The sequence below is a fragment of the Pipistrellus kuhlii genome, unplaced genomic scaffold (genome assembly GCF_014108245.1).
Source record: "Pipistrellus kuhlii isolate mPipKuh1 unplaced genomic scaffold, mPipKuh1.p scaffold_m20_p_4, whole genome shotgun sequence".
NCBI classification, from domain to species: domain Eukaryota; kingdom Metazoa; phylum Chordata; class Mammalia; order Chiroptera; family Vespertilionidae; genus Pipistrellus; species Pipistrellus kuhlii.
In genome coordinates this window covers 8,862,967-8,887,912 of record NW_023425540.1, presented here as the reverse complement: position 1 = coordinate 8,887,912, position 24,946 = coordinate 8,862,967, and the positions used below count along the sequence as shown (strand labels likewise).

The 24,946-nt window shown below is 40.8% G+C and overlaps 1 protein-coding gene across 1 annotated transcript in view; it reads left to right on the top strand.

Moving 5' to 3' along the window:
* Positions 1 to 1,203: 1,203 nt before the first annotated feature.
* FGF10 (fibroblast growth factor 10) overlaps positions 1,204 to 24,946 on the top strand; it is a 75,021-nt gene continuing 51,278 nt past the window's right edge. The window contains exon 1 of the mRNA XM_036410413.2: positions 1,204 to 1,771. Coding sequence (XP_036266306.1) covers positions 1,381 to 1,771 — 391 coding nt within the window. The 5' untranslated portion in view covers positions 1,204 to 1,380. The remainder of the gene's footprint in view (positions 1,772 to 24,946) is intronic.

The following is a 24,946-nucleotide window of genomic DNA, read 5'->3' as shown; positions in this document are numbered from 1 at the left end:
CCAGCTCGCTGCCACCCGTTTACAATCCGCTGCTGGTGCGGAGGGATTGTCCTCAGCATCTTCCTTCTCCCCCGGCCCTCCCCTCCTCACGGGAACCGGAGGGGGAGGGAGAACAGGCAGCCCAGCACCAGGCTCCAGGTGGCTCCCCAGTACTCCGCTGCCAAAAGGAGAGAGAGAGAGAGAGAGAAAAAAAAAAAAAATCCTCTGCTGGAAAACAAGTGAGCAAGGGGCTCCCTGCAGGGGATTGGCTCAGGCTGGAAGGCAGCGGAATTGGGAAAGCCCGAGGGAGGACCGGCCGGGCTGGTGGCCGCGCGGGGAGCACGCAGGGCGCCTGGGCTGCGCTTCCCCGGAGCTGGAGGCGCGGCGGGCGGAGGCTCCACAGCCGGGACCCCGGGAGAGGCCCCCCGGGCCCCCGGCCCCCCCGGCCCCCCGGCCCCCCGGCCCCCCGGCCCCCCGGCCCCCAGGATCCCCCGGCCCGCGGAGGAGGCAGCTGCGCCCGGCTCCCCGCGCTCGGCCCCCTCCCTCCCTCCGCCCTCTCCGCGGCGGGCGGCGGGGCTCCCGGCAGCCGGGGTTTCAGATGTCCCACCGCAGCCTGACCCCCTCCCCCTGCCTCTCCACCCTGCAGAGGAGGGCTGACCAGCGGCGGCAGAGCCCACCTCCGCCTCGCAACCCCTGACACTTCGGACCGGCGGCTTCAACCTGTTTACAAGCCGGCTCTCCAGCGGCGGGGGGAGGGCCCCGGGGGCTCGACCAAACACCGCCGCCGTCCCCCCACCCCTCCGTCCAGCAAGAAGGGACTCTGCGGGCTGCCCGTCCACAGGCGCCTCCGAAGCCAGAAAGCGGAGGGGAGGCAGCAGCGCTGCGGGAGAGCCCGCGGCCCCCGGCCGGACCCGGCGCGGTGCTGCCGTCTAGGGGCCGGCGCCGCGGAGAGGCCCGAGGGCGCGTCCCGGCGCGGGCTGTCCCCGGCCTCCCTCCCTCCCGGCCCCGCGGGGTTTGCTCCCGGCTGTCATCTGTGTGCTTTTTCAGACTGGTTTTTGTTTTGTTTTTTTCCTTCTTTCCATCGGACATGGTGAAGCAAGGAGTGAAGAGGACAAAGTAGCTCCTGGGGGCGCGGAGGTCGCCGGCGGCCACCCACGGCCGCGCTTCCCCGGGGCGCGGGGCGCTCGGCGGCGGCGGCGGAGGGCGCGGGGGCGCGGGCCGGGGCGGGGGCGCAGGGAGGCGGCATGGATGGCGGTGCGCTCCGCTCTGGCCAGATCCGCTCCTCCGGGAGGCAGCTAAGCCGCCCCCTCCAGCTGTCTCCCTGCCTCGCAGCACCGGGTCTCACCCGTCCAGCATGTTCCTGGTGACAAGCCCGGTCCCGGCGCGGCGAGCTCCAGTACAATGTGGCAATGGGGACTGACACAGGGTGCCTCCGCCTCGCCCCACCTGCCCGGCTGCTGCGGCTGCTGCTTCCTGCTGCTCGTCCTCGTGTCCTCCGTCCCCGCCACCTGCCAAGCCCGCGGGCAGGCCATGGTGCCGCCGCCGGAGGCCACCAACGCGTCCTCCTCATCGTCCTCCTCCCTCTCCTCCTCTTCCTCCTCCTCCTCCTCCTCCTCGTCGTCGTCGTCGTCCTCCTCCTTCTCTCCTCCCAGCGCGGGGAGGCATGTGCGGAGCTACAACCACCTCCAGGGCGACGTGCGCTGGAGGAAGCTCTTCTCCTTCACCAAGTACTTCCTCAAGATCGAGAAGAACGGGGAGGTCAGCGGCACCAAGAAGGAGAACTGCCCGTACAGTGAGTACCCCCGCCGGCAGGCACCCACCCCCGCCCGCCCGCCCGCCAGGGGGCAAATCTGTTCCAGATGGGGCCGGCCAAATATTTACGTCCCGGACCCCTGTAAAATGATTAAAATGATTAAGTGGGATGCTTTCACACTACATCACACCCCGGGCCCCATGTGCACACAGTGCTGCCGCACCCCTGCCCGTGGGGGTCCCTACACACACACACACACACACACACACACACACACACACACACACACGCACGCACGCCGGGTCACCCTATCCGCCCTGTCTCTGGGCTTGTCACCGGGCTGACACCCCGGAGTTGTTACTGTGCATGGATGCCCCTCTGGGTCTGCATCGCCCTGCCCTCCTGCCTCACCTGAAGTCCCCTTCCCCTCCCTGCTGGAAGTGGCTCAGGTACACGCTGTGTTGCTTTTCCGCTGGCAAATCTCAGGGAAGAGTTTTGGGACAGTCTCCTCAAGCTGAAAAGAATTAGCTGCTGTCAATTATCCGAGTTTTATGGAAACTTTATTTAAGAAAGAAAAGCCCATGCCACTTGCTCCCATCCCCATCCCGTTAGTTACCTCACTCCCTCACTCCCTGCTAGATAGGAGCGATCCTATTTTTCTGGTTTTGATTTTTTTTTGGGGGGGGGGAGCGGGGGGTGGAGGGAGAGGAGTTTGGCAGGGGGTGGGTGTCGCCCCTGTTGCCCTGAGTGATTGCAGTCCGTGAGGTTGGCTTTTCCGGAGGCACTAGCGCTATTGGTCCTGGGCCTGCCTCCTCTCTGGGTAACATGATGCTCACGTCTGCGTTGTCAATAGCATATGTGCTGCTGCTTTGTGGGGTCCCGAGGTACTGTTCCTTCTGAAGCCTCTCATATTGCAGAGCCCGACTACTACAGCGCTGGGAACATCTGGGGCTGGATTCACACAGACCTCACACAAATTCCATTGTCATCCTTCTGTTTTCAAAGTAAAAGTCATAAGTCCGTTTCCATGGCTGTCGTTGATCCCCTCGGATGAGGTTTTTCTCCTTAGTGCAAATGATGCCCTGGGTGTCTGGATTTCTTTTCCCCCACTTCCCTCGCCCCCCTTTTCTTTCTTTCCTCCCCGAGCTCTTGTTCTTCTTTCTTGCAGGGGTGTGGGCTGGGAGGGGGCGGGAGAACCAGAAGGGCAGAGTGGATATTGTGTCTCTTCTTGAATCCGTCCAGCAAAGCAGATTACTCTGTTGGCTTCCTTTCCTGGTTACTTTCAAGTGGTGAGACTTATTCATCCCCTATTGATGGCCTTCTGAAAGGATCCTCAGGCTGTGTAATGGCACACTGGAGATAGTGGACAAAGACGTTTGAACATCTTTAATGACCATTTAGCGTTATCTCAATAGTACTCTCAAGTCACCTTTTTCAAGGGACCTTTGTGTGTCAGTTGTTTGGGAATGTGAAGCATTATTTGCCAGCTAACTTAAATGCATTTCAAGACTCCTTGGCCCAGGAAGTAGCTGGTAGGGATGGGGAAGACAGTTAACCAGAACTTAGCATTTTCTTTTAAAACAAAGATTGACAAGAATGAAGACTTGGTTTTCTTGTTTGGGGATTCACATACATTCAACATTAACTTCTATTCCGCCACAGCTGCTGCTTCCGTTTACTAAAATTAGCGATATGTTTGCAAGTCATGATATTTGTAGAAGGATTCTTTAGTGTTCCATTTCATGGTTAACACTGAAGATGCTAAAAAGCCCATTGCCTATATAGGCTTTCATTCTTATTTATAGAGAGTGGTTGGAACAATGTCATTTATGATAGATTTTTTTTGTTACCTGAATTAAGTAGAAACTATATAGACATGTTTTAGTTGATGAAAGTTTAATTCCTTTGTTGACTTCTACAACAATAGTTGTGATATCATCTAGGTAGGACCAGGGGGAAGAAGTGGTCCAAAGAGTTACTGAGGAATGAGCTGACAGGTTAAAATAAACAATATTCATGGCCTGAAATTCCTCTTCATATTTTTACCTCATGAAGATAACTTAAAGAAATGTCATATAATTGTAGAGTTCTACCATTGAGCAAACTTCCTTCCTTTTTTTTTTTTTGGCACTAACTTAATTTTGCTATATTTTAAGTGTCTTTATTAAGTGATACAAGGACCAATCCACACTAGATTAGTTTTGCAACTTAAGTGACTATTTTCTGAAATAATGATCACTGTGTGATTAATGGTTTAGTAAAATGATATCCAGAGTACAGGTGGAATTATATTTTTATAGTAAAGAATTGTCTGCAAAGAGAAAAGTATACAACTTCATTGCATAGAAATGAGTGTGGACATGTTGTATTCTAACTGTCCAAATATATTAATATCTCTTCAAAATGATAAAGTGTACTCATAGTCCTTGTTAAAATTAAAGTATCTTATATCATAACGCAGTCTTAATCAGTGGTTGATAATGAGAGGGGGCAGGCCTTACTCTGTTAAAGAAAGCCATAAATAATTTAGGCTTTCTAAGAACATCCGTATGAAGACCTAGCACTTGAAAAGTAGAGGTTGGGAAAGCCTTAATTTCACATGTGGCCAGGTAATCAGAATGCTGCTACGAATCCCAGCTGGACCAATTCAGCTGAGCTACATGGTATCATTAAGATATTGTCTAAACGTTGCATAATTATATGTGAACAAACTTTTGCAATGCCTACAGGGTAACCAGTCAGCCAGCCCAGCAAATGGTAGCCTGTTAAATATTAGGGTATCTAACCTCTGAACAGTGTCAGTTCCTTGTCCAAAAACCACATTTCAGTAACATTTTCCTAAGCAAGTTATTAATTATTCTCAACACACAAAGCTGTTCTTTTAAGGGTTTTTTTTTTTTTAACTTGAAGCTTAATTTTCTTTGCTGCTTTTTACCCTAATGGTGAAGCTGCTAAAATACAGTAACAGCTTATCTAAGAGGTTACAGGTTTGTGATGTCCTGGATAATTAAACAACCGTTTTATTGGCTTTTTGCCAGCAAAAAATGCTAACAAAAAGGAAGGAAATCACCCTGAAGCATTGCAAAATCCATTGTAGCTTCTACCTCCAAAGCTGGTTCCCAGAAATTAGGTGGTTCTAAAGATATTACACGTGCTAAAGAAACTCTTCTCAATTGGAGTGATAATTATAATTCCTTTTTTTTGGGGGGGGGGCGGGGGGGTATTTTCTTTTCTTTTTGGCCACTTAGGATAGCAGAATGGAGGAGAGCAGAAATGAATTATGTTTCTCCTGTTAGAAGTCTGAGAAAGCTTGAATAATTTAGAATAGCTGTGGTGTATCTGTCACTAGACATGCTCAGGCTCATTTAGGTTTCTTTTATCAGCCTTTACATCTAGAGCTTTGCCCTTGAAACATTGCCACTCGGCTCCAGTTCTGGCCTCCTGGAAAGGCTGGATACAGCTGTTAGGTACCCTTGCAACTGAGACTGGTGGACTTACTTCTGGACATAAATAAAACAGCTGTGGCCTGCTCCCATGGTTGTCACTTGTAGAAAAGGGGAGTCTAGTGTAAAGAAAATGAACCCTAGATATGAGACAGTGAATGATGGATGTTCTTAAAATGGAATATGAGCCCTTCCACAAAAGGAGTGTGGGATACAATAGAAAAATCAGTATGTACTGACTATGTAGTATGTGCCCTATTTCTTTCAATCCAAATATCACTTAACACTCACAATAGTCCTATGATTTAAATATAACTACACACATTTTTTTTAACTATGAAAACTAAGCCTGAATAATAGTATATTACCCAACATCACCACTGGAGATTGGCAGAGCTGGGATTCAAGTCTATTGGGTTATATCCCTCCTCCTTATTTTTTTTTCTACCTCTCTGCGACTAGAAACACTGATAGGAATATATTAGAATTAGACACTCCAAACCCTAAAAAACAAATTGTCCAAAAACATAATTGCTATGAATACCTACAGTTCTCCAGACTGAAATGGGAACAGTAGTAAAACGATGGTGGAACAGAAATGAACTACATCAAAGGCATCCCTGCAGGTGGACCCCTGGAATTGGACTCTGCTAGGGCATCCTCCAGGTGAAGTGCCTTTTTTTGATATCATGTTTGGGAATATAATTGCTTCTGGGTACACAAAATACACATACATCAATCTCACTCATTTCAACAGAGGGTATTAGGAATACATGACTACTTAAGAAAACTCCATGAATGTCATTGTATGGAGTAATTGTTTACAGCTGAGGGCCAAATGTTTAATTGCTTCCATGTGTAATAAAATAATTTGATTGTAAATACCAGTGTAAAATTGGGCTGTTGCAGAAACATTGGGTATATGACCCTAAATGGAGCAAAATCTTAGACAGATAAGTATTAATAGATGATAGATAGATAGATAGATAGATTGATAAATAGTTTTAAAATAAGTGTGCAAATAAAAAGGCACTTTACGACATAAGAATGAAAGATTACTGTCTAGGATTAAAGGGATGTATCATTACTTTTTAATCAAGATGGGAGCTTATTATAGGAAGTTCAATAAAGTGAGAAGATAATTGTTGAGGAAAATAGGGACTGGAATATTATTTCCTAAAAATAACACAACAGTTCCCTGGGAAGAAAGCTAGTCTCCAACTTAAGGCTTCTACTGGTGTCTTATTTAAGATGTAGTTGTTTCTAGAGTTTGGCTGCATGATTTATAACCAGGAGCATTTAATCACAGCACCCAGGATTTATGAAGGTGGAAGGCACTGTATTTAATGTTTACGTGACACTGGTCCTGTTACCTTTACTGCATTCCTACCATATGGACCCTCCACTTTGATGGCTTTATCATAAATCCATTAAAAATACACAATTACAGAGAGTTTCCTCTTCATAAACCTGATTTATAACCATCTACCAGGAAAAAAAAAAAAAAGAAAGAAAAGAAAACAGCAGAAATCACATGCCAGGGTTGGAGGGTGAGAATTCAGAGACACCAGTCCCTAGGTCTGGGGTAATCTATTACCCAAACATATGGACCACTCTTTCCACCAGGTTTTTCAAAATGATGTTTAAGCACAGAATTTAACAGAATCATGTCTTATACAACAAAGGAAACCCCGGTGTATGTGTATTTCTTGTACATTTTTACTACCTAGTTTAGAGCAGAAAGTCTTATTCCAGATCATTCTTTTTAGTGTTTAATGAACTTACAGCAAAACATGAAGGAGCACTTTAAATTCCTGCACAATTACCTTAATGTTCAGAGGCAAACCTCATTTGTTATCCAAAAGTCTGACTTTCCACAAGCCAAAATGTTGGGAAAAAAGTTGACAGCTCATTTGAAATGGAGCTAATGTTCCTCACATTTATGAGCTGCCTATGAATATCTATATCTTTCCTAATCCTTAAATGTCTATATGCTTATCCAAAATTGTAGTACAAATGATATTTCTTTATTATGCTTCAGAAGGAAGATTAATGCCTGTGTATTAGTTCAAAGTGATTTTAATCTCTCTTAACATTAATTCTGTGAACTTTGCAATGAAGAGTAATTCAGATGACGTTTTTAGTATTACTTCTCCAACATTTGTCAGCATTAATAGTTGATGTTTGCTTAATGTAAGTCAGTAAAATATTAGTATTCCCTCCCAGAAATTAAAGTTCTCTTTTAATTTTCCAGTATGATGGTGCATCAAATAATACAGTTTTATTTGTCTAGAAATGTAATGAGCCTCATTTTGTTTCAAGTCCTTTCTGCAGAAGTAGCATCATTTTCAGTGGTATATTGCAATGACTTAAGGTCAGCTGTGTTTGCCTTTTGACCAATGGTGCTTGTTGCTTGGGCTTGCAGATTTAAAATGTTTACTTTTCATAACTGGCACTCTTTTGTTTTTCACTGCCTATTACTTTTACCTCTGTCTGTCAGACAGTCTAACAAGGAATGACGTAGAAATGTGTCTTTAATATTTGCGAAAGAAAATATAGCTACAGCTTAGGAAGCCACCCACGTCACTCTGATACTGAATTAACAAATACAAAATGTTGACGCTTTACAGAACCCGTTTCGAACCACATATTTAATCACTATGGATTTTACACAAATAGAAAGTTTCAAGATATCTAAAAGGGAGCCAGGTCACCCACAAAATAATGGTCTTCAAGGCTCCCTGGCTTTTAAATCAGGTCACTTGTGTTCTTTCTTTGAACATTGTGTTCTAATTGGAACAATAAATCAAAGAAGACACGCAGAGTAGATTCCCATGTAAGGTGGACAACTGGACAGTGACTTTTTACTGCTGCTCACACGTGCATCCAATTACCATCTGATAGATCCATAGTGCTGGCACTAGAGCATGGCCTCATTTTATAGCTCGCCTAATAATTCTTCACCCTAAATCTGTCCAACTTCACCTATATCTAATCTGTCAGTACGTGTGTTATCATCAATGAGGAATTTTTGAATGTCTGGCATGCTTCCTACAATGAGTAATGACATGGAGATATTAATGAATCATTTAGTTCATCAGAATAGAGGAGGTAAAGTATTAAGTCTTATATCCCCAACTTCAAGTAATTCTCAACAACAACAAAAACATAACAATTAAACTACATCTGTAACTTAATTATGTACAGTCTGTTTTAACTGCAACTTAGATCTAAATAGTAATAGTTACCCCTACAAAATTAAGAACATTTTAATAAAATGGTATTTTTCTATAATCATTATTTTCATTCAAGGTCCTTGGGTTTACATGCTTTACTGAAAAACATCCATATTAGTCCATCCTTAACATTTTAATGTGTTTTTATTTATCTTTAATTCTCACCCTAAGATATGTTTTCATTGGTGAGAGAGAGAGAGAGAGAAACATCCATCGGTTGCCTCCCATATGAGCCCCAGACCAGAAATGAACACACAATCTGGGTATGTGGGCTGAAGGGGAATCAAACCTGTGACGCTTTGGTGCACAGGACAAAGCTCTAACCAACTGAGCCAGGCCAACCTTAAACTTTTTTTGAGGCATTTCCCTGTTTGAGGATAACTTGGTATATTCAAGACCCATCAGCTTACATCTGATAGTTCTGTCTCAAGGCAGTTTTACTTATGAAATATCAACCATCTGTGACAACCCTGACTCCAAGGCATTCTAAGTTCCTGACACTTTATCACCCCTTCACCACTCCGTTCTTTTTCTCCTCCTTTTCTCCCCCACCCCTCTCTTCCCTGGCTTCTAACCCATTGAGGCCAGGAAAAGTTTTCATTATCATTGCTTGGCATCCCATGTTATAGTGAGAGCCAGTGGCCTAGCTGTGTTTGGGTGTGTAGCATCAACGTAATTCATATTCAGACCTAACGGTCTTCAGCCAAGTAAGTTCAATAGACTCCAATGGGAGCCTCTGTTCAATTGGAATCTCTGTGACTTCTCCCTTGTCCCAGCACACAGGCCCATGTCTTACAGCCAGCGTTGCCCTTCAGAGAAGTCCACAGCCCACAGCAAGCACCTTCTGAGAATGGATGCTGGCTAGCTGGCTACTAAGTCATCACTCTGCATTTTTCCTCCAGGTTAACTATTCCATTCCCATAATAACTCTCCCTGCAGGTCCATGATCTTTCTTTCAAGTTGTTTTAGTACAAGCAACACTTACCAGCTACTTTGTCAATGTCCTTATCTTTTCGCCTTTGCCTGGACTCCAGAAGAGAGAGAAAGAAAGTGAAGAGAGTTTAGGAAATCAAACAATTATTCCTCTTCTATGTTAGTCATCATGTATTTCACAGAAGACAATGCTAATTTAGAGGTCTTTAATATTTCCAACTTCCAGAATTTCACGTAGATTATAAAGATTTCTGTGCACTCCGGGCTGACCCAATACAGAAATGTACATAACTTTATTACAAAGGAATCAAGACACCGACTGCAGTTAGAATTTGAATTAATCACCTACCTTTGTTCACATCTTTCAAGGAAGAACTCTTGGCACTGACTGCTGAATTATTTGTGTTATATGTAGAAGCTGACAATTTTTTCATGTGTTACATTGTTTTTTATAGTGATAATAATTAAAAGCCAAGCTTCTTTCTATCCTTGATTTCAAATTAGATAAAGCTACCAATAACTTTTGTTTATCGATAGAATCAATCAATGAAAAAATAGTATTTTGAGACATGGAGAAAATGGTAACACATGGATGTTGAGTTACATACTACTTATGATCTCTAGTGAAACCTATTTACAATGTTATGAGTAACGGCCATTGCCATTGTAGTAAATTGGATTTTTAGGGCCTTTGGGGATACCTCTGTGGAAGGATAGGATTCCACAAATATGGGGGAAACGTGCTAGGGATGTTAATCAGATTATGGTGTAAAAACTTGATGAAGTGCTTTAAAGCTGAAGCAAGAGAGATGGGGAAGGGCATGTTATTAGAATGCTGGGAGCCAGAGCAGAGCAGAAGAGGCCCGGAGCATGTAGACAGGCTGTGGAGGAGGAGGAGAGGCTGGGCGGGAGTGATGGAGACAAGGGTTTTGAACTCCCAGGAAAGAGCTCTGGCTAATGAGTAGCCCTGCACCGGGGCTGACATGACAAGAAAGGTGTGAGGGAAATATAACCCAAGCCCTGGCATGTGAGTGGCTGTTAAATGAACTGAAATGAGAACCTGTGATCTAAAAGGAGTCCCGCGGGAGTAACTCCTGGTGAGGGATTTCCGAGTAAGGACAGTGAGGTCCCAACTCCTGCCAGAGGTGGGCAGGTGGAGGAGCTGGAAGTATGGATTTTCATCAAAAGGGATCACAAGTCTGGATCTGGGTGGAAAGGGAGCTTTGAAGACACAAAAGTGGGTGCATCTGAGGCTTCAAACTGCCAGACAGTTGTGTATTATTTGGGCAAAGCGTCATTGGTAAAACAAGGATATTCATGGTCCATACCTCTTTCCTACATGGAAAAGATTGAGAAAGGCCATTCATTCATTCAACAGAGATGTGCTGAGGGCCTGCTTCGTGTCACATGCTGTGACACTTACATGTAGTTCAGAAAGCAATGCTAGCCTTGCCCCCACAGAGCTTTCCTACAGTGTCATTAAGCAGCAAGTGCACAAAAAGATGCATGAGAACGAGGGATAAATGCTATGGAGGAATAGGTAGGATTGCCTACGAAAACAACTGGAAACTGCTCCAAACTGCATGCCTAGAGAAACCTTTGGAAGGGGGAGATGGGAGATGGGAACTGCATGGGGTGAGTTAGATGCCTTCCCCAAAGGTATAGAAGAGACAGACAGCCTGGGGCTGGGGGAAAAGTTTGAAGGAGTCGAGTTAATGCATGTAATAGCTCAATGGTGCCTGGTATATAATAAGCCCCCATTAAGCGGCTGCCATATAAAAAAAAGTAACTAGTAAAGGAAAGCACCAGAAAAGCAACTTGACTCCTTGATGAAGTGGGATTAAACATATTGGAATTGAAAAAAGTGGCAGGAATGAGGCGCACACCTGGCATTTTTTAGAAAGGGAACCATTAGAACTTCTGAAATTATTAGAATTTGGAATTGCAATGTTTAGAACATTCTGAAGTTTTGAGGAAAGCAAAGTCTGGTCATTAAGAGGCAGGTAGAAGATGTTTGAATATTGAAAGTCACATGAGGGGAGGATGAAGAGGTGGACATAAAGAAGATACAGTGTGTTCAAGGACTCAGCTATAAAAGAAAACAAAAGAATAGACAAAAATAAGGGCAAAGCAGGTAACTGTGGAGGTTGGGAGACGATGGATTATTGCATAAAAGGAAAAGTGGTTCCATTTTAAAATATTGCAGAAGAAATCTAATATTGCAAGTTACAATTTGGTTTTGAAGCAGGATTATCACAGTCGCTCAGCTTTCAGTAAATTCAGCAGTGAAGTGTCCTATATCTCATTTCAGCCCAGGCCTTCAAGGAGTTTGCAACCCAGAGATGGAGACAGGAGAACTTTCCCGGGAGCTGGGAGATGAGAGAAGGCATTTATGCTAAAGGCCAGAGAAACAGCAGCCTGCAAGGGAGGGAGGGGAGAAGGCGGGAGGAGGGTCACGCTGAGGATAAGGGGCTTCAGCTGGACAGAGACTCTGATAAAAAGGGAGGAGCACTGTATCCTTACAGAAAGCACAGAAGCTTCAGTGAAGTTTTCAGGAAACAGCAGGCAGGCCACCGGGATGGAGCAGGATTTCCCAAGCAGGGGGTAGCTTACGAAGTAAAAAGCAAAATACACTGGCATGTGCTGTCACATGGGAGTCAATCATGTAAATATCTTTAGGTTTGACAACTTGACTTTTTTTTTGGGGGAGGGGGGGGTTTAAAATATCACATTAACATGGTTACCACTTACATATTGTTTATTTTGCTTTTGAAGTAAAGAATAAAAAACAAAAAGATAAAGCAGAGGAATATTTGGAAAGGATATAAAATACAATATAATTGATATAACTTAAATATATTCAAATTATACTTTGACAAAAACAAACAAAACAAACCTCATTTTATATGTGAAGCTTGAAAAATAGCTCTGATATACTATCATCTTTAGCATCCCTGATTGGCTAAATGGTCATAAATTTAAAATGTAAAAGAGCTATTGGTTGTCATAAAAAAGTATCTGCGAAATGGGTAATCATTGTTACCACCATACTGTATGCAGCTGAGAAAGCGGAGTCTAACAGTTCTGGTGCCCATGGCAGGTATATGCATACAAGCATCGTGAGTGAGTCAGGAGTCCTACTGAGACCAGGCTTAGTTGGCATACCCTCTATCCCTGTGTGCCCAGGACAGTCTCAGTGTGCGCCTTTTGTTCTAGCATATTATTAACAGCCCCCTATTCCCTCTCAGTGTATCCCATTACACATTCCCCGTGGTCTCAGCCAGTCTGGTCGGCGTAAGGCACAAATCTACACAGGCCGGTTTCCTATTAAATACTTGAATGGCTTCCCAAAGTCTTCAGAATAATAGCTACATTTTTTTGCCTGTGATGTAAGGCCCACATGATTTGTTCCCTACCGACCCCCTGCCGCCTCATGTCTATGACACTCCCTATTACAGACACACTGAGTTGATTTTAGCTCCAGGACATGCCTCTCCCTTCGTGTGTGGCCTTTGCCACATGACTAGATCTAGCCAGAGTGATGTTCCTGCCCTCATCATGCCCAGTACTCCTTCCTTTCAAATGTCATCTCCAGAAAGCCTTCCTGACCACTCTACTGTCCCACAAACCTGTGCTCCCCAAAACTGTATCTAACATGTTAACATATTCTCACATTTGATTAATTTCCCAGTGCATTTTCCTCACACACAGAAAGCATGTTAAGGGTGATGACTGGATATGTCACATTGATTTGCATACTAGCCTTCATTACAGTGTCTGGCATATAATGCCTCCTCTCTATGAATTTACCCAGTACATTGTTCTTTATAACTGTATGTCCTTGACACAGGTCATCTAGACTATCTTCAGTTTTGCCATCTGGCCTGGAAAGTGTGATTAAATACACTACCTACCTGAAAAAGTATGCCTGAAGTGAGCTATCTCTGACAACCTCCATTCAGTTCTAAGTTCTACAATGCTGAGAACTTAGGAAATGAGTTAGGGTGGTCATTACTCAAGTGAACATGAAGTGCTTCATTTCATACACTCTGGTGAACGGAAATATTGTGTAATTCTTTGAAATGGATTGTTTCCCATGTTTCTCTAACTTGCCTAAGGTTACTATTGGCTCAGTTCAGTGGAGATAAATGAGGACTTTGACTCCTTTTTAAAATTGATGCTGGCTATGCGATAGTTATTTATGGTCTCAGGGTTATTTTTGGGTTCTGGGGTAATTTGATAACAATTAAGAAATGAGTGATTCTTGGTAATTCGTTTAGAGAAGATGAATAATTAGCTACAAAAAGTGGAAGTAAAGGGATATATGGTTCAGTCTTGGCTGTGTTGAAACATTTGCTGTGCGATCCTAGGCAGGTCTTTATCCTACCCTCACACACTTAATCTGTGAAATGAGTTCAATATACTTATTTTCTAGATTAAGGACAAGATTCCAGGAGCACACCTACTAGGAGATAATGAATATAGTATGCTGATATCAGGTCCTAATCTCTGGAGCCTGTAAATGTTACTTTATAAGACACATATTTTTTGTAGATATGATCAAATTAAGGGTCTTGAGATGAGGAGGGAGATTATCCTGTGTTATCCAGTAGGCCCTGAATGCTATCACTTGTTCTTATTATAAGAGAAACAGAGAAAGGCTAACTACACAGAGAAGGCAGAAAGGGATTTGATGAGGGAATCAGAGCAAGAGAGATTTGTAGATACAATGCTGTGGCTTTTAAGACAGATGTGGGAGCCATGAGCCATGGAATGGGGCTCTAGAAGAGAGCGAAACAATGGAAGGAACTTGGCCCTATTGTCGCCTTGATTTGGATCCAGTGAAAACGATATTGGACTTCTGTGAGAGAATAAATGTCTGTTACTTTAAGATACCAATTTTGTGATCATTTGTTATAGCAGCCAAAGGGAACTAATATAGACTATGATACTCAAAGTGGGATGCTGCTAGAACAAATACCTAAAAATGTGGAAGTGGCTTTGAAATTGGACCACGGACAGAGGCTGGAAGAATTTTGAAGCACATGATAGAAAAGGTCTATATTGTCTTCACCAGATCTGGTAGGAATAAGGACATTGAAGGCACTCTTCTGGTGGCTCAGAAAGAAGTGAAGAGCACAGAAGAGAAAACCTATGTCTTCTTAGAGAATGCATACATCATCATCAACAGAACATTGGCAGAAATGTGAATATTATGACAAACATGCTTCTGGTGAGAGGGAATAGAGAGCATGTTATTGGAAACTAGAAGAAAGGTAATCCCTGTCACAATGCGCAGACACGTCGCTGAACTGTGTCTTATGTTTGTGTGGAAAAGAGAATTTGGAAGTGATGAACTTGGAGATTTAGCTGATGAGATTTGATGCATGATGAAGCCTAATTTCTTCTAGTAAAACTTGAGAGGAAAGAGGTAAAGTGGAGAAAGAAGTGTTAAACAAAATAGATCCAGCACTGGATCATTTGGGAAATTCTCAGACTATCCAGATTACCAAAGAGGCTACAGTAGGAGATTTACTGTTAGGAAAGTGCTCTAAAGAAAGGCCAAGGATGTGGCTGGATGGCCTTATGCTAGAGGTTCAGAGATTAGGCATGTGGCAGATGGGTTCTCTCTGCCATCTCAACGAAGGCTAATAATAGAGATTATCTCAGGAGGACCCTCTTGTCTGCTGACATGAATGCCTGTAATATACATAGGAGACCCACAAACTTTTTTAGAACATTATATCAGTAGAAACACTGATGGCTTGGACTGAAGGAGACTGAGTTAGGACAAAATGAAAGAAAGATGCCAGACTCCCAAAATTCCATAGACAGCAAATAGGCTGGTAAAACTCATCAGCTGCAGACACATGGAGCTTTCAAGCAAAAGGAAGTACCTGGTGACTGCAGAGCCTTGGTCACAAAGGGCAGAACCATAGGTGCAGAAGAAGAGAATAGGACCACATAGACCGTTACCAGGCCTTGAAACATAATAGAATTTGTCCTGTTGGATTTTGAGATTGATTGAGACTGATGAGGCTTTTCTTCCTTCCATTTTCTCCTTTCTTTTGTGATGGGAATGTCTACAATTGTTGTACTATGCCTATCCTACCACTGTGTTTTATAACAGATACCTTATTTTATAGTTTTACGGATCCAGAATAGAAAGTTTTACATCAAGATGATTCTTAGCCAGAGTCTCGCCCATACCTAATTTAGATTATTTAGATGATGAGATTTGGGATTTTTGAACTGATGCTATATTTAAATGAGATTTGGGACTGGAGAGCATGCTGTGATCTGTGGTAACTTTTTGGGATGGAGTGAATGTAGTTTTATGTGGGATGAATGTAATTTGGGGGTCCAGAAGACAAACTATAGTATGATAAATAATAAATATCCAAAGATATCAGGTCTAAACCCTGGAACCTGTGAGTGTTCTATAATAAATTTATATATATAAAACATTAAGTCGTCCATTTGGGATTAATGATTTTTTTAAATAAAGAGATTATCCTAGATTATTCAAATGAGCTCCAAATACCACCACAAATGTCTTTATAAAATAGAGGTAGTGGAAGTCAAGACATATACACAGGGGACAGAGAGTGATTTGATGATGGAAGCAGAGAGAGAGATTTGAAGATGCTACATTGTTGGTTTTGAAGACAGAAGAAGATTCCCGAGTCAAGGAATGTGTTTCAAGTGGCGAGGACTGATTTCTTTCCTCAGACCCTGACATCTTTATTTCATTGCAGTGGAATTCTGGCTTCCACGACATGAAAGAATAAATTTCTGCTGTTTTAAGCCACCAACTTTGGGGTCATTTGTTACAGCAGCCATAGGAAACTAATACTATAATGCATGACAGCTTTATGTGGTCCAAATTAAAGGTAATCTGCCAAAACAGTATCTTATATAGAAAGCATGAAACAGGGATAAAGCTCACTTTACTCACCTCTTATGAATTGTGTGATTGAGATAGCTTAGATTAGAATAATTTATGTTGAGATATCAAGCAGACTATCAGGCTTATAATAGAACTTCAAATTTTAGTCCAGTCTACATTTTAAGTTTAAATGACTACTTGTAAAACATTGTTTGTAGGAATAATGCATTTGCATGTAGTACCGTGATTGCTGGGCACTATAAGAACAAAGCAATGACTTTGATTGTTTATGCAGAACCTGGCTAAATAGGTGGTCTGTTTTTTCCTTGGGTCATAAATTCGATCTGGATTGGGCGGAGTTGTTCTCTTTCTCCTCATTGGTCTGAGAGCCTCTCCCCTGACCTTGCATGCTAAACCCACAAGAATCTTTCTAGCCTAACGAGGATTCTTTATAGTTAAGGGTGATAGAAACTCAATTTAATAAATGGATAACAGTACAATCAAAATGTGAGTGCCCTCTCTGAACTATTTCAGTGTTTAAATATGTTGAAGGTAGTGGGCATTTGTTGCTTTCCTTTAAATCCTATCTCATCTATCCCCTTTCACCATGGATAAAATTCACACAGCATCCTACAGTTCAGCCTCTCACATCTAAAAATGTTTCCATAATAGTGCAACTCCCTCAAAATTTATTAGCATGGCTATTTATAGCACTTGAAGTTTAAGCCCTGGAAAAAAAGCATGATTCTAAAACTGGTATTTCCTCTTACAGAAAATTAGTTTCTGTGAAGTTGTGGACAGCAGGTGAATGTTTTTCATTGTTTTAGTAATGGGGCACTGTCCAAGCTGAGGCTGTCAGTAGCATCTCCTCATTTAGTATTTTGAGCTCATTTTTTTTCTTTTTAACATCCATTGTTAACTGAATGCAGGTTATGGTAATTTTAGAAGAGAGGTAATGGTGATGATACTGGGAAAGTGGGTGAGATCAGGAATAGTGCTTTGCTGCAAGGGATGAGGTTAAAAGGTTGACCTGGGATTAGCTTGAGCACAGTGAGCAAGCTAGAGGTACAGATCAACCCACCAGCCCTTGTGTCATTCAAAGATTTCTACTTATGTTTTCTGAGACCAGGCAAAGAGCTTAGGTCCAAGCACATCTACAGGAGGCTTTTGAAACTTTCCTAGCAAGAGAATGGCTACCAAGACATTCTATTTGAGATCCAGCCCCTACCCGTTTCTCTTAATAAAAACAAGCTGTCTCTAGCAAGTACTTAGAAAACGGACATGAATCAAATGGAGAAAGAAGCCATATTTGAAAGAGCTGATAACACTCAATGTGAGTTTTCTCAAATTTGGGCCTATGGACCCCATGATGAGAATAACTAGGGTGTTTGCCCAAAATACAAACGATAAGAGTCCTATTCGGATATACTGCCCAGGGGAAGTGGGGTGGGTAGGAGGTACACACACAGAAATCTGAACTTTAATAAACACTCCAAGCATTTCTTAATCTCAACAAACCTCTAAGAAATAATAAAATTAAGGCTGTCACTAAGCTAAATGTGGATGTGAAGGGATGAAAGGCCAAAGGTGTTTTGAGCTCCAGAAACTCTGAAGAATTTGGCAGAATGGCTTTCTTACAGTCCATGTTTGCAGATTTGCCATTTTTCACATATTCTGGCAAAGGAGAAGCTGCCAGATATTTTATAAAGAGGAAGTCATTTGGAAAGTTAAAACACATGCTAATATTTAAATACTTCTTGGTTTGTGGGTGAGTTTCCAATACATCTGAGATTAGGTCCATCTTCAAGTCACTGTTGTGAATATGCTAAATCTGGGGTGAGAGGCTGGAAGACGGGGTCCCCCCTAACGCTGGCTGTTGGTCACCGTGTTGAGTGCACTTCCACTGCTGTTTACATGGAAAGACCGGGATGCTACACCAAATGACAATGGTGTAAACAAACTTGTAGAGATTTAGGGTTCCTCCCTATTTTTTTTAAGCCGCAGGAATTTGTGTATAAACGCCTCTAATCCCAAGAGTGTTGGCAGGAACCTGGCCCTCCAAGTGAGCACTCGAGTTTGTGGCACGGCTGCCAAAGCTGCAGACTCGGAAAAGGGAATATTGATGAGATTCTCGAGTTTCCCTGGGAGCAGTCTTTTGAACTCAAGCAGCTCCTTAATGTCCTATCTGTTATGGAGAGGCATTCCTCTTTATTGTGAGAATTCTTGCTTCCACTTTTGTGGAAGTTATCTTTGTTCAGTTCCTGTAAATGACCTTTTTGTTAGATAGATATTGGGACCAGCCTTACAATAAAGTTGTGACCATGTCCCCCTGGGGTGTATCATGAGTATGCAAATTAGAGTCCCCTTCTGGTGTCAGTGACATTCCTTTTTTTGTTTACACACACACACACACACACACACACACACACATTACTTTCAGAGAGGAAGGGAGGAGGAGAGAGATAGAAACATCAATGATGAGAGAATCATTGATCAGCTGTCCTGCATGTCCCACAAAGGGATGGAACCCGCATGTGCCATGACCAAGAATCAAACTGTGACCTCCTGGTTTATAGGATGATGGTCAACCACTGAGCCATGCCATCCAGGCAATGACATTTCTTTATGCCTACATAGGATACCTCGGTCCATGTAACTCAGGGAATGTCTCCTGCAAAGTCACAGGGAATATGGATCAGGAAATGTTAATAAAGATTGAAAACACTTAGCACACTCTCTGATGCATCCTTTTTTCTCTTTTTCTGTGTGTTTTATACATATATTTCTTTTTTGTACAGAAGGCTTCAAAGTCATTTAATAAGATTAATCATACTCTGTTCAGCTGAGCTTAGCAGTATGTAAGCACTGCCATTGCCTGTAATTTATTAGTCTGACATGGTTAGTGTACTGGCCAACCTAATATGGGGTGATAGAGTGTTTCACAATCCAAGAAGACTTCACGGGGTTTGAAATTATTTGTTATATCCTGTTGTGCTATACAAGGCATTTGTCCAAAGGCATTTTGCCCTTATGCTTTGTGCTCCAAATAATACATCAAATTATTTCAACTATTAAGAAACCTGTAATTGAACACTACTGATTTTGTTCTCCAGAAAAATGCCATCCATCAATTGTCATATTATTTTTCCTTTTGGTGACAATGATTACAGAATAAAAGAATGCTGTTCTAGACTCTCCTACCATACCATGTCCTTATTTAGTGACAGACCCTTTAATTGAATTAACAAAGTTTTCAACCAGTAACAGTTTTCAACCAGTAACAGTGACATTTCAACCAGTAACTGTGATGCAGTAGAACTAATACTAGAAGAATAAAAATTAGAACTTTAAATAAGTTACATTATTAAATCCATTCTAATTTTATATTGAAACATTTAGTACTATTCCTACAATCTTTTAGATTAACTACATAACAGATCTTTGTTTTTCTCTGTTGATCATGAAACATATTTTAAGGCAGTTCAGTTTTAACCAACATATAGTTTCTTCATGTGCCATTGTTTATCATTTTTAGATATTGACAGAATCCATTGAATAAGCAGGTAAAGCTTATTTTATTTTTAAAAACAATATAACATGGTTTGTTTGAGGCAGTTGAGTAATTGATTTAAACTGGGTAAATAGTCTCAACTATTGATATCTAGCTCCATGGTTTTAGATACTGGTTCAGTGCTGTTTTCAGAATGGGATAAAATCCTAATAACAGCTAATGGTATTGCAGGCTTAGTTAATTCTAAACACTTCACACGTGAACTCATTTAATCTTCAAACAACCATAGGGTGTGAATACTAGTATCATTCCAGTTTATAGACCGGAACATCTAAAGCCACTAAGAGAAAGAGTAACTTTACTGACGTCTTTCATTACTAAGTGGCAGAGCTAGGATTAGAACCAAGTGGCTTCAGCACCCAATCTCTATAACACTGTGCCCTTCAGGAAGGTAAAATATACAAGTCTCATTTGAAATCCTTTAGTCAAGCAGAGGCAAACTGGGCACTATGGTACTTCAGCAAATTAAATGTTATAGCTGGAAGAGCTTGATGTAGTATTCTATGCCTTCTTCACTCAACTTTGCCTACATAAACACCAAAAAATATCATTTCTTGCCCTTTACAAATTTGTATTTGAAGCTGTAAAAATCTGGCCCCTGATCACTTTTGTCTTGATACTCCCCAATGACAAAAAAACAACAACAAAAACAACAAAAAACAAAAAAAATATATATGTTTTTCCAGTAGCAACCCCCTTTAAAGAATGAAAAACTGGACATATGTTTAAAATAAAGTTTCACATCAATATTTTTCAACTTAAAACGGTCATTTATTTAATATCAAAGATGATGGTTTTGACCTAATCACATATGAGGAGAAAGTATTTATTCTTCTTTCTTGCAGTTCGGGAAATAGTGTTTGATACCAAACTGACCAAAGACATACTCTTTCACCAAGAAAGCAACGTTTTAAAAGTTTACTTTAGAATTATTGATCTTTTTTCTTTTATTTAGTGTCCTCATAGTACCCAAATTCAAGACCTGAAATATTTAAGTCATTCTTAGTAAATTCCCACATCTACTAGAACATGTAGCCATTGTTAAGCCCAAAGGAGAACTTAAAAATGATCCAAAAAATCTAATCCAATGAAAGATTTATCTCATCTTAGTAAATGTCTTTCCTAATGAATTTCAACCAAACTAACCTAGAATCAACTTTTGGCATACCTCATGCTAATAGTAGATTTGCTTTCTACTTTTGAAGGCAAATTGATATTCACAAGTCATATGTCACAAGCCACTAAAAGTGTCAGAATCCCACAGCAGGCCCATGGTGGCTTGTTAATCTCTCCTGTTTAAAGGAAACAGACTAATTCACTTACATATAATGAAAGCCATACCTGCTCCAGCCCAGCCCCTTAAACAGTGTCAGCCCATGGAAGCCCTGCCTTCTTTCTTCACCTCCTGTCCTGGCTCTGACAATTAAACATGAAGCTAAGAAACAATGATTTCTTTAATGTTGCATGTCTGAGCTATTTCAGATGTCACATATGTACAAAATGTAGAAGGCTTTTTTATTTTCATTAAAAATGTATACAAGGAGGTATCTCTGTCCACCTTTCACCATTATTTTCAACAAAGCATGACAGATAAACCAGGATGCTAAATGGAGGGGCCAGATGGATGTGTGTGTGTGTGTGTGTGTGTGTGTGTGTGTGCATGTGTGTAACCTTTTGCCCTCATTATTCTAATTGGCTTCCTTAGGGGAAGGGAAAAAATAATATAAAATAGGAAATAATTGATAGAGAGGTGTGAGAGTGAAATTTTACAATGGATTGGCTAAAATGTGGACATATGATCATGACAGAGAGCATGTTTCAAAAGGATCAGTTCAAAGATTATTGATATAACATCAATAGGATGAAGAAAAAAATAATTATTTATTCTATCCACCCAGAAATTGTCCAATTGTGATAAATTATTCCCAAGTGAATTATTTTTAACATTTCTCATATTGACGTTTATTTTTGTATTTTGAAGAGTCAAATATCCCCTGACTTATTTGTCCAATACACACAAGTTGGGCTAATTCTGCTTGTAGTGAGTTTTCCCCTTCCAACCCTGTGTAGTTTTCCTTTGCAACTGCTTTGTCTGCTTTTGATTTTCCCTGCTGAAGCTCACTACCACGGGTATCGAGGTAGCTCTTCCTACCAAATATCTTAGTGACAGAGGAAGGAACCTAGGCCTAAGATGAAGACTTCCTAGGATGAAACAGACTTTTCCTGTGAACATATGTCTTAATCAAGGCTTAGTGGGATAAGAGTGAAAATCTGAGAGTTAGAACATTTTGGAAGGGGAAGGGATTTTTTTCATTGTAAGCATACTTGATATGGATGTTAGACGTGGCTTAAAGCAGTAGAAATTTTACAGATCAAGAAGGGGTTTTAGAGTGTTCTTCTAAATGTATTTCTAAGAAGTATTAGAGAAGCAGGATTTATGAAGAAAGGAAGACAAGAACAAGAAGAAAGTTTTTCCCTTGGCAAATTATTTTAAAACTGAACTGACCATCAAGAAAGGGCCATAAAGAAACCACAATGAGATGGCTGGCTGAAGAGCTCCCAAATGCAGCAATGTCAGCAGTCCTACGAGACAACCTGCCAGAGCCTGATGACAGCTCATCTGGGGCCATAAAATCTGTGTGGAGGTTGTAGGTGTGGAAGGAGCTTTCCAAGGTCACTTAAATCGCATCCACTCTTTCCCCACAAACCACATTCCTAGTCGTTTGTAATAACTCACACCTACACTGGCAATAGACAATAATGATCATAATTAGAGAATCTGTAGTACTCAATAGTCAATTCTAGTGTTCGAATATAACATCCAGATATAAGAATATTTAATTTTTTTTACTTAATCTTTTGGTTATCTAATTTTAACTCATTTTATATTAGATTTGCCTCATGAAAAATGAGCCCAAATACTCTACTGAAAATCTTTACATTTTTCACTTATTTCTGTCTTATTTCATCAATGTCATATAAGCTTCAGTGTACATCTTCTTTAATAAATTTATTCTAAGCATTTTATTGGTTTTGACGCGATTGTTAATAAGATTTTTTTTTCTTTTTCAAATGGTTGTTAATATATAAAAACACAACTGATCTTGTATTTTGTGTCCTACGACTTTATATTTTCCACATTAAAACCATCTACAAAAAACCATCCACAGAGATTATTTTGCTCTAGTTCTACCTTAATTTCCTTGAATCAAAAAGATTCATATTACCATTGAATTCATTTGGACACTTTATGTGGTTTACAGTATACTTTTACATACATGAACTTATTTGATTTTACAACAGCTCTTTTAATTAGGCAGGGTAGATGGTAATATCTTCATTACATATGTGAAAACATTAATGATATTGTGCTTAAACTGGAATCCTTTCCTCCGATTTCTAATTAATAATATTCTGCTGCATTACTACATTGCTCCTAGATCAGGGTTTCTTAGCCACAGAATTACTGACATTTTGGGTCAAGGATAATCCTTTGCTGTGGGAGACTGCCCTGAGAACTGTGGGATGGTTAGTAATATCTCAGGTCTAGATGCCCTAGGTGCCAATAACACTCATCTCCCAGCTGTGACAACAAATTTATTGTCACAAACCATGGACTATTAGACTGACAATCTGACCATACCTGGAGAATAAATATATTAAATTAGTTGGGTATTATGAAGTTTCCTAAATGTAGGAGGAATCACAATAAGGAACATTAATTGGATTTTCTTTACTGCTCTCAAGTTTAATTAGAAGTGCAGTAAATGTAACTTAAATGAGTTTGGAAGTCTCTTAGCAACCTAAGGTTTGGTCTACAGCCACAGTCTGAGCCTATAGTCTTTCTTTTTTCAGTATCTGAAGCTGTGAGCTTCTGAAGTACATAGTGAATTCTACAATGTAATTCAAATATTAGGAAGTTGTCCTTATTACCATTTGCTAATTTGTTGCCTCATTACCTTCTATGTCAGGGCTATCTTAATTTGCACAGTTGCCAGCATATGAAAGAGCTGGAGATACAAATTAAGAAGGAAAAATTTATCTGTGGAAAACAAGAAGATAACTTATGAGAACAAAAAGAATAATTAAGATTACCAAAAGACCAAGACTGTTTATAAGATTATGAGTGATTTCAAGTGGATATGTAGACAGTAACACTCTACCTTCTAGGTTAATAATAAATTCCCTAATGACATAGACCAAATACCAGGTTTCACCAAATTATTAGATTCATATTTTAAATAGGGTCTCATTAATCAATGAAGAAAGATAACATCAATGACCTTGTTAGAAAGTCACATGTAAAGTGGATAAATCCTTCACATTCTATTTTTACTTTTCTACCACTTACTTGTTTTGGGGAATCGTTGGGTATATAATTTATGGGGAACTTGCTCAGTTCAAATTCTCACAGGACAATTTATAGTAGTCAAGTTTTATTGCAAATGACTTTAAACCTTCCAATCTATATTTTTTAAAAATTGCTATTGATTTAAAAAAAAAAAACACCTGATTTTACAAATGGTTGAATCTTGATTGGTCACTGCAAGTAATAATTTTATTTCTTTGTGAAAGATTAAGTACCCATCTTATTCTATTTATCTAAGTTTCCTGATGACATTCACAATTAGATATGAAAAGAAAATTATGCTTAATTGAGATTCACCAGTTATATTAATACAAGTTTTCACTTGAAGCACCATTATCTTTTACATTTCACATTGAAAAATTATTAATAGTGCATGAAACAATGGACATTTAGAGATCTGAGCAAGTGAAACAAAACTTTTATAACATGTAATTTTGGGTATATTATATTCATCAGTTGTTTTTTTCCAGAATAAACTCCAGGAAAATTGGTATTGTTGTAGAATACTGAAAAGAAAAAAAATAGAGAGCATACTTATTCAGAAATGTGTTCACTATTTAACAGATATTTATTGAGAACCTACTACATAGCAGGCCCTCTGAAGTATTTGGGGGACAGCAATATTAGTTACCGTTGTCTCAGACATGGAACTCAGAGTCTATAACCAGAGCTAGACACCTAAGCACATGATCATATACGTAGAATAGCAAAGCAGAGCAGTGGGGGAAGAGGGAAGAGTTTGGGGCAGGCACAATCAGAGATGACTAATGTCA